Below are 10,000 nucleotides of genomic sequence, written 5' to 3' on the forward strand. Positions count from 1 at the left end.
AGGGAGGGAGAGAGAGGGAAGGGGGTAGAGACGATGGGTAACGCTATCAACATTCCTACACATGAAAGTAACTATGAGAGCATCAGAAATAAATGCTGAATAAAATCGTCTGGGATGAATGATGAATTAGAGAAGGGGTGGATCAACTCGTCATTCATTTAGCCTTTTTAGAGCCGTACTCGCAACACAAGCGGGCTCCTGGCCTTTGGTTCCTTCTTTCTTGCATTAGAGAGAGAGAGAGAGGGAGAGAGAGAGTGGAAATAGGGAATTATTATGTAGTCCATCTTTTATTTTCGTGTGTATCATCGTTAACACACACACACACACACACACACACACACACACACACACACACAGGATGCTTAGGCGTAGGAATTGGCTGTTTTATGAAGAAGTGCTGCGTTGTTGTTGTTGTCGTCCCAGCCTGATCTGAATTCAAACCCAGTGAACTGCAGGCCTAAGTTTACCTTCTCCTGCAGTCCACCATCTTCCTGTTGCTGGATGTGGAAGGAGTTGAGGGATGCTTGTACAACCGGGCAGGGGGTCAGCTCGGTTATATCAGTGCCAGCACGTGAAGGAGTCCGTCTTTAACACTAGAGAATGTGCGATAGGCAATGGGTCAGCTCGGTTATGTCAGTGCCACCACGTGAAGGAGTCCGTCTTTAACACTAGAGAATATGTGATAGGCAGTGGGTCAGCTCGGTTATATCAGTGTCACCACGCGAAGGAGTCCCTCTTAAACACCAGAGAATGTGCGATAGGCAGTGGGTCAGCTCGGTTATATGAGTGCCACCACGTGAAGGCATCCAGTACTATAAACACTGGCAACAAAGCAACTTGATAATATAGAGTCACAGCTGCAAGCTTTAAGTGTCTTTGCCAGCTGCCTTGTGTGTGTGTGTGTGTGTGTGTGTGTGTGTGTGTGTTTATGTGTGTGTGTTTGTTCATGTTTGGTAGTTGTGTGTGTGTGTGTGTGTGTGTGTGTGTGTGTGTGTGTGTATGTTTGTGTGTTTATGTATGTATGTGTATTTACGTGTGTGTGTGTGTGTGTGTGTGTGTGTATTTATGATTATGTGTTTATGGATATGTGTATGTATGTTTGTGTGTATGTATGTGGATTTATTTACGTGTGTGTGTGTGTATTTATGATTGTGTACGGATATGTGTATGTATGTATATGTGTGTACGGATATGTGTATGTATGTATGTATGTGTATGTGTGTGTAGTTGTGTGTGTCATTTCCTAAAATCTTTAAACTCCCCAAACTGATGGATTGAAGGAGTTATATGAGGAGGATAATGATGATGATAATGATGATAGCGTTGATGATACGAGTGTTGAATAAACTCTACAATTGTTTTTACCTAACTCGGAAATAATCGAGAAATTAAGCATTCAGATTTCTCGTATTTCAGGCGGATTGAAGTGAATATTCAGTATGAGGGAAGTGTATGGATTCCTGAAGTGTAATTGTAAGTGAAAAGGCTTAAGTGTAAAATGTACGAGGAGCAGAACTGCGAAAGTGATGCGACACAGCAGCGGTGAGGAACAGACGAGGGGAAATACCAGCTAATATTGCGCTCCAGTGCTGAAATGTAACCTGGAAACTTAGATACTTTACCAGATACACTTAACTGGCCAGAAACGAAAGGGGGGAAGTGATGCTGCATTGAGGCGATGAGATGTGGACTGGAAAAAAATATATGTTAGTAACTCTCTTGGTTTGAAGTAAATTATAACACCTTGAAACTTTACTGAATACGTTTATTTGGCCGGAGATAAAAGAGGGAGAGTGATGCAACATTGCGGCGGTTAGAAACTGAACTGAAAAGGAAAAATCACCTGCTGTGTGTTACTGCGCTACCCAGAATCGTTTAAAAATAACTCTTACATGTACAGCGTATACGGTACATCGCTAAAACCCTCATAGGTACAAATGTGTGTGAGTGATGCAACATTGCGGCTGTGAGAAACTGACTGTGTACGTTTTTTGCTGCAGAATGATCTTGAATCTTCTGTAAAACCACTTAAACGGTTGAATATATACTTAGAACATTGTCAGAAAGCGATGTGATGAGTGAAGTTACATTGTGGCGGAGAGACAGGGAATGAAGCGTCTTTTGCTCATTACTGCGCGTCACAGCACCACATAGCACCTACATGAAGCACCGTAGGACCTTATAGCACCTCGGAGAAGCACCTTAGAAGCACTGCAGCACCTTATAGCACCCCCAAAAGCACCCTAGCACGAGAGAAGCACCATAACATCATTTAGCACCCGAGAGAAGGATCGTAACACCATACAACGCGCCAGAGAAGCACCATAACACCGCATAGCACCTCAGAGAAGACCCTAGCACCTCAGCTTCTCTTCAGCACCTCTCTAAAACGCCTCTCAAGGGAGCACGTTTCAAGTTTCAGCCTCTGAGGAACAGTGGTCATTGCTAGGCTTATAGAATCTCGCGTTTATTGCTGGAGTATAAGGCAGCTCCTGATACCAGCCTCCTCCCTCATACCCGGCACCCTACACCTCACTTCCTTATACTGGCACCTTAGTTCCTGATACTTTATAGCTGGTACCCTCACACACACACACACACACACACACACACACACACACACACACACACACACACACACACACACACACACATTTTTCCTCGTAATATTACCTATTAGGAGTTCCCAAAAGGTGTACACGTTTCAGAAGCTGGTTATCTGCATTTAGAAGTGTGTGTGTGTGTGTGTGTGTGTGTGTGTGTGTGTGTGTGTGTGTGTGTGTGTGTGTGTGAGTGTGAGGGAGGGGAGGGTTTGTCCTTCCTTCTTGCCTTAAAGGGAGGGAGGGGGAGGGAGAGGAGAGGAGGAGAGTAGAGGGAAGGGGAGGAGGAGGGAAGGAGAAAGTTACAAAATAATAAGAGTGAGTTGATGGAGGGAGTGACAGTGGTGGGGGGGAGGGGAGGGGGTATGGTGGTGGGGGTGGGAGGGGGGGAGGTGAAGGTGGGTGAGGGAGAGGAGGGGAGGGATGGGGAGATAGTAGTGAGGGTGGGGGAGGGGGGAGGGAAAATGGTAGGGGGAGATGAGGTAAAGGTGAGTGAGATTGAAGTGTTTGAGGTGGAGGTAGTGGAGGTAAAGGTGGTGGAGAGGGAGAAGGGGGAGGGAGGGGTGGTGGTGAGGGAGGTGAGGGAGGGAGGGGAGGGGGAGGGAGGGATGGTGGTGAGGGAGGTAAAGGAAGAGAGAGAAGGGGAGGGGATGGTGGTGAGGGAAGAGAAAGAATTGAGGGAGGAAGGGGGAGGGTGGAGGGAAGTGAGGGGGGGAAGGAGAAGGGAGGGGGAGGGAATTTTGATGGTGGAGAGGGTGAGGGAGATGGGGGGAGGGGTGGTGATGAGGGAGGTAAGGGAGGAAGGGGGAGGGGGAGGGGTGGTAAGGAGAGACGTGAGAGTGAGAGAGATAGAGATAGAGAGCGAGGAAGACTGGGAGGGAGAGAGAGAAGAGAGAGAGCTGAAGGTAGAAAACGTGGAGGAGAGAAAAGAGAGAGAGACGGTGGAGGGAAGAGTAGAATTAAAGATAGTGAGAAAGAGAAGTGACATGAACCAGGAAGAGAGAGAGAAAAGGAAATTAATACCCAAGAAGGTGGAAAGAAAAGGTGACGTGATTATTACAGAGGTAGAGACCGAGGATGTGGAGGGGATGGAGGGATGGAGGAAAGTAGAGATGGAGAGAGAGAAGAGGGTGGAGGGAGAAGAGAGGGAGGGAGAGAAAGTGGAGGTGTGGGAGGAGGTGACGGAGAGTGGAGAGAGAGTGAGAGTGGAAGTGAGAGAGGTGAGAGAAAGGAGAGAGTACATGGAGAAGAGAGAGATGAAATTGGAGAGAGGGGAAAGAGAGGAAGAGAGATTGAGAAGTGGTGTGCAGTTGTATATAAAGGAAGAGGAGGAGGAGGAAGAGAGGAGGGAGGAGAGGAGGAAGAAGGAAGAGGAGGAGGAGAAGAGGAAGAGGGAAGAGGAGGATAGGAAGAAGAGGGAGGAGGAAAGGAAGAAGAGAGAGGAGGAAGAGAGGATAGCGAGGGAGGAGGAGGAGAAGAGGAAGAGGGAGGAGGAGGATAGGAGGAAGAGGGAGGAGGAGGAAAGGAGGAAGAGGGAAGAGGAGGATAGGAAGAAGAGGGAGGAGGAAAGGAAGAAGAGAGAGGAGGAAGAGAGGATAGTGAGGGAGGAGGAGGAGAGGAGGAAGAAGGAAGAGGAAGATAGGAAGAAGAGGGAGGAGGAGGAGGAGAGGAGGAAGAGGGAGGAGGAAGAAAAGAGGAAGAGGGAAGAGGAGGAGTTAAGGAAGAAGAGAGAGGAGGAGGAGAGGAGGAAGAGGGAGGAGGAGGAAGAGAGGAAGAGGGAGGAGGAGGAGAGGAGAAAAAGGGAGGAAGAAGAAAAGATAAAGAGGGAAGAGGAGGAGTTAAGGAAGAAGAGAGAGGAGGAGGAGAGGAGGAAGAGGGAGGAGGAGGAAAGGAGGAAGAGGGAGGAGGAGGAAAGGAGGAAGAGGGAGGAGGAAGAGAGGATAGTTAGGGAGGAGGAGGAAAGGAGGAAGAAGGAGGAGGAGGAGAGGAGAAAGATGCAGGAAGAAGAAAGGAGAAAGAGGGAAGAGGAGGAGTTAAGGAAGAAGAAAGAGGAGGAGAAGAGGAAGAGGGAGGAGGAAGAGAGGAAGAAGAGAGAAGAGGAAGAGAGGAAAAAAAGAGAGGAGGAGGAAAGGAAGAAGAAAGAGGAGGAGAAAAGGAAGAGAGAGGAGGAGGAGGAAAGGAGAAAGAGGGAAGAGGAGGAGTTAAGGAAGAAGAAAGAGGAGAAGAGGAAGAGGGAGGAGGAAGAGAGGAAGAAGAGAGAGGAGGAGGAGAGGAAGAAGAGGGAGGAGGAGGAGAGGAGGAAGAGGGAGGAGGAGAGGAGGAAGAGAGAGGAGGAGGAGAGGAGGAAGAGAGAGGAGGAGAGGAGGAAGAGAGAGGAGGCAATATTAAGGAAGAGGGAAGAAGCGGAGGCACTGAAGAAGGTTCTGGAGGAGGAAATGGAGAGAAAGAAGGAGGAGAAGATGAGGAAGAGGAGAGAGAAGAGGGAGGAGGAGGAAGAGGAGGCAAGGAGGAGGGAGGAAGAGGAGGAGGAGGGTCTGAGGAGGAAGAAGGAAGAAGCTTTGAGGATAATGAAGGAAGCCGAGATGTTACTGAGGAGGGAGGAGGAGAGGAGGAGGGAGGAGGAGGAAGAGGAGAGGAGGAGGAGGAAGGAAGAGGAGGGGGAGGAAAGGAAGAGGAGGGAGGAAGAGAGGAGGAAGAAGGAGGAGGCGTTGAGGATTATGAGGGAAGCTGAGGCCGTGATGAGAGAGAGGGAGGAGGAGGAGGAGGAAGAGGAGAGGAAGAGGAGGGAGGAGGAGGAAGATATGAGGGGGAAGAGGGAGGAAGCGTTGAGAATTATGAAAGAAGCAGAGTTATTGTTGATGGAGGAAGAGGAGGAGGTGGCCAGGAGGAAGGAAGAGGAGGAGAGGAGGAGGAGGGAGGAAGAGGAAGGGAGGAGGAAGAAGGAAGAGGTGCTGAGGATCATGAGGGAGGCAGAGTTGTTGATCAGGGAGGAAGAGGAGAGGGTGAGCATGGAGGAGGAGGAGGGGAGGAGGAGGAGGGAGGAAGAAGAGAGGAAGAGGAGGGAAGAGGAGAGAAGTAGGACGGAGGAAGAGGAGTTCATAGTGAGGAAGAGAGAGGAGGCTGTGAGGATGATTCAGGAGGGGAGGATGTTGATGAGGAAGGAAGAGGAGGTGAGGAGGAAGATGCTGGAGGAAGAGGAGAGGAGGAGGGAGGTGAAGAGGAGGAGGGTGGAGGAAGAGTTGAGGAGGGAGAAAGAAATAGTCATGATCCACGTGGTGGAGGAGGAGGTGAGGAAGAGGGAGGAGGAGGGGAGGAAGAGAGAGGAGGAGGAGGAGCTAAGGAGGAAGAAGGAGGAAGCTCTGAGGATCATGAGAGAGGCGGAGGGACTTTTGAGGGAGAAGGAGGAGGAGGAGAGAAGGAGGAAGAGGAGGGAGGAAGAGATGAGGAGGAGGGAAGAAGACTGGAGGAAGATGCAGTTGGAGGAGGAATTGAGGAGGAGGAAGGAGGAGGAGGAGCTGAGGAGGGAGAGAGAAATATTGAGGAGGAAACTTGAGTTGGAGGAATTGAGGAAGAAAGAGGAGGAATTAAGAAGACTGGAGGAGGAAGACAGGCGGAGGAAGAGGGAGGAGGAGGAAGCTCTGAGGAGGAGAGAGGAGGAGGTGTATGTGTTAAGGAGGAGGGAGGAGGCTGTGAGAATGATGGAGGAAGAGGAGGAGAGGAGGAAGGAGGTAAGGAAGAGAGAATTGGCCATACTGTTAATGAGAGAGGAAGTGGAGGAGAGGAGGAGGAGGGAGGAAGAGGAGCTGAGGAGGGAGAAGGAGGAACTAGCGAGGAGGAAGAAGAGGGAGGAAGACACACTGAAAAGGAAGAAGGAAGAAGCGATTCGAATAATGAAAGAAGCGGAAGAAGTAATACTACGAAGAGAGGAAGAAGAAATGAGGAAAATAGAATCACAGAGAAAACGAGAGCTGGAAGAAAACATAATGAGGGGAGACGCCAGTAAAATGCTTCAAGAGGCTGAAGTGATACGAAGAAGGAAGGAAGACACGCTGAGGAGGATAGACCAGACGCAGAAGACGATGACGATGAAGAGGAGGGAGGAATGGAGGAGGAAAGAAGAAAGGGAGGAGTGGAGGAGGAAAGAAGAGGAGAGGGAGGAAGCCACACTGATAAAAGGGGAATGGAGGAGAAGTGGTGAAGATGAATGGTGTTGGGTTCCCAGCCACGAAGCCTATGTCTGTGAGTAGATAAATGGTAGATAGTAGATTAAGCTTAAGTAGATAGATAATTAAGCTGAAGTAGATATGTATGAGTAAATAATAGATGGTAGATTAAGCTTAAGTAGATAGATAATTAAGCTGAAGTAGATATGTATGAGTAAATAATAGATGGTAGATTAAGCTTAAGTAGATAGATAATTAAGCTGAAGTAGATATGTATGAGTAAATAATAGATGGTAGATTAAGCTTAAGTAGATAGATAATTAAGCTGAAGTAGATATGTATGAGTAAATAATAGATGGTAGATTAAGCTTAAGTAGATAGATAATTAAGCTGAAGTAGATATGTATGAGTAAATAATAGATGGTAGATTAAGCTGAAGTAGTTACTGATGTCTGAATATATAAATAGTAACTGGTAGCAAATAGAATAAGCTGAGGTAAATATGTATAAGTAGATAAATGATAAAAATGGATAATAGACTGTATAATAATAATAATAATAATAATAATAATAATAGTGTTAAGGATAATGAAGACTGGTGATGATAAAATGATGATTATGTGATAGTGTAAGTGGAAAATACTTAGGAATAAGATGGTTTAAGTTGGTTCTCTCTCTCTCTCTCTCTCTCTCTCTCTCTCTCCATAAAAACACCTCCACATTCTCAATTCCACTCCAAGTCATCATCCTTCATATTCTTTTCTATTTTATCCCTCCATAACATTCTTCGTCTCCTACTCCTCCTTCACCTCCTCCTCCTCCTCCTCCATCATCATCATCATCATTATCATCATCATCATCATCATCATCATCATCATCATCATCATCATCCTCTATAACTCCACAAGCCAATGTTTTGAATGTGCCGTTTTCTTTGGTTGTCTATTTAGTGCGTATCAAAGAAAACTTAGATATTTTAATGGGTAACTCGGGTAAAAAAATTTCCTTTGAGTTTCGCGGATTATTTCTCATGGTTTTATTTGTGTTTATTTAATGTGCTTTGGGTTTAGTGTTAAGTGAATATGGGATTTCTCTCTCTCTCTCTCTCTCTTTTTCTCTCTCTCTCTCATTCTGTGTGTGTGGGTGTGTGTGAAAGGAGTGTTAGGGATTTCCTCCGATGTGTGTGTGTGTGTGTGTGTGTGTGTGTGGTAGTTGTGGTAGGGATGGATATGGTAGTTTTCGTGGTAGCGGTAGTAATGGTGGTAATTGTATTTTTGAGGGTGATAATTGTGATTGTGGTGGTAGTTGTGGTGGTGGTAGTTGTGGTAGTATTGATGGTAGAGGTCCGGAAATACTGGGTAGATACGGAGAGATAGTGGTTAAGGGGATGAGAGAGAGAGAGAGAGAGAGAGAGAGAGAGAGAGAGAGGAAAGAGAGAGAGAGAGAGAGAGGTAAAAATTCTTATCTCTGTTGTTTAGCCTAAATATCGTCCTCTCTCTCTCTCTCTCTCTCTCTCTCTCTGGGGCCACCTTTGTCTGGTAGGGACTTCCCACTGATGGTAGTTGTGGTAGGAATGGTGGTTGTAGTAGTAGTGGTAGTTTTGATAGTAGTGGTAGTCAGTGGTGGTAGTGGTGGTATCTAAGGAGTCAGGTGTTGGTAGTGGTAGTGTTGGTAGTAGTAGTCAGTGGTAGTGGTAGTGTCTAAGAGTTCAGGTGTTGGTAGGGGTAGTAGTGGTCGTGTTGGTAGTAGTGGTCGGTGGTAGTAGTGGTATCCTGTGGGTCAAGTTTAATCTCAGGAGTAGAGGAGAAAGAGGAGAGGAGGAGGAAGAGTAGAGGAAGAAGAAGAGGAGAAGGAGGAGGAGAGGAAGAAGAGGAGGAGTAGAGGAAGAAGAAGAGGAGAAGGAGGAGGAGGAGGAGAGGAGGAAGAAGAGGAGAGGAGGAGGAGGAGAGGAAGAAGAATAGGAGGAGTTAGATTACATTGGGATGGGTTAGATCGAATTGGTCTCTCTCTCTCTCTCTCTCTCTCTCTCTCTCTCTCTCTCTCTCTCACCCATTACAACGCATTTCCTGTCTTTTTCCACTCACCACCACCTCATCACACCGACTCATCACTACGAAGAAGAGTTACAGAATACAGGAAAATACGTGACCTTATACTTTAGGTGCGGTTGTGGTGATGATGATGATGATGATGATGATGGTGATGATGATGATGATGGTAGGTGGAGAAATGGTGGTGGTGGTAGTGGTGATGATGGTTGTGGTGATGCATAGGATTGTGGTGGTGGTGGTAGTGGTGATGATGGTTGTGGTGATGCATAGGATTGTGGTGGTGGTGGTGGTGATGATTGTGCTTGCGATGATGATGATGGTAGGTGGAGAAATGGTGGTGGTGGTAGTGGTGATGATGGTTGTGATGATGCATAGGATTGTGGTGGTGGTAGTGATGATTGTGCTGGTGGTAGTTGCGATGATGATGATGGTGAAGTTACTGCTTGTGCCACTGCAATTACTACTACTACTACTATTACTACTACTACTACTACTACTACTACTGTTAATAATAATAATAATGAAGATAATAATAATGATGATTATTATTTTTGTATTATTCTTTGTATTTTTGTAACTTTCCTCTCGATTTCATTCATTACATAAGCTGCAGTATTATTTTGCCGTGTTACGTAAGCTAGGGAACTCTAGAGGAGCTGAGGGGGAGAGAGAGAGAGAGAGAGAGAGAGAGGTGGAATGGGTACCTGGTGGACAAGTGAGGATATGTAGGTACGTAGGTACGTAGGTAGAGAGAGAGAGAGGGAGGTGGAATGGGTACTATTACATGGTAGAGACAAGTGAGGATAGGTAGGTAGGTAGGTAGGTAGAGGGAGAGAGAGAGAGAGAGAGAGCATTATAGAGAGAGGGGGAGAGAGGCGGAATAGATACAATACCTGGTAGAGACTGGTGTATATAGGTAGGGAGAGAGAGAGAGAGAGAGAGAGACAGGAAGCGGAAGACAGCATAAAAACTCCCTGTGTAACTTTCTATCATAAACATAGATAAAATAATAGATAGAATGTTCAAGCTTATTCTTATCAGCGACTTATCCTTAGGTAAATAAAACTGTGTAGCGTTATCGCGAAGGGAATGTATGGTTCTTTATTTTGAGTGGGTGGGTGCGGCTATCACGGGTGTTCTTTGTCTTCTTTAACCATATTCTATATCATTTTATATTTTGGTAATC

At 46.5% G+C, this 10,000-nt stretch overlaps 1 protein-coding gene across 1 annotated transcript in view; it reads left to right on the top strand.

Annotated features, from left to right (window-relative positions):
* The first annotated feature begins 6,475 nt into the window (after nt 1–6,475).
* Nucleotides 6,476–10,000, top strand: part of LOC145397506 (uncharacterized) — a 47,700-nt gene continuing 44,175 nt past the window's right edge. Inside the window, exon 1 of the mRNA XM_080270575.1 lies at nt 6,476–6,839. Coding sequence (XP_080126701.1) covers nt 6,491–6,839 — 349 coding nt within the window. The 5' untranslated portion in view covers nt 6,476–6,490. The remainder of the gene's footprint in view (nt 6,840–10,000) is intronic.

Source organism: Coenobita brevimanus, chromosome 41 (assembly GCF_032717465.1).
Source record: "Coenobita brevimanus isolate Jiangsu-jjx chromosome 41, ASM3271746v2, whole genome shotgun sequence".
Taxonomy (NCBI): domain Eukaryota; kingdom Metazoa; phylum Arthropoda; class Malacostraca; order Decapoda; family Coenobitidae; genus Coenobita; species Coenobita brevimanus.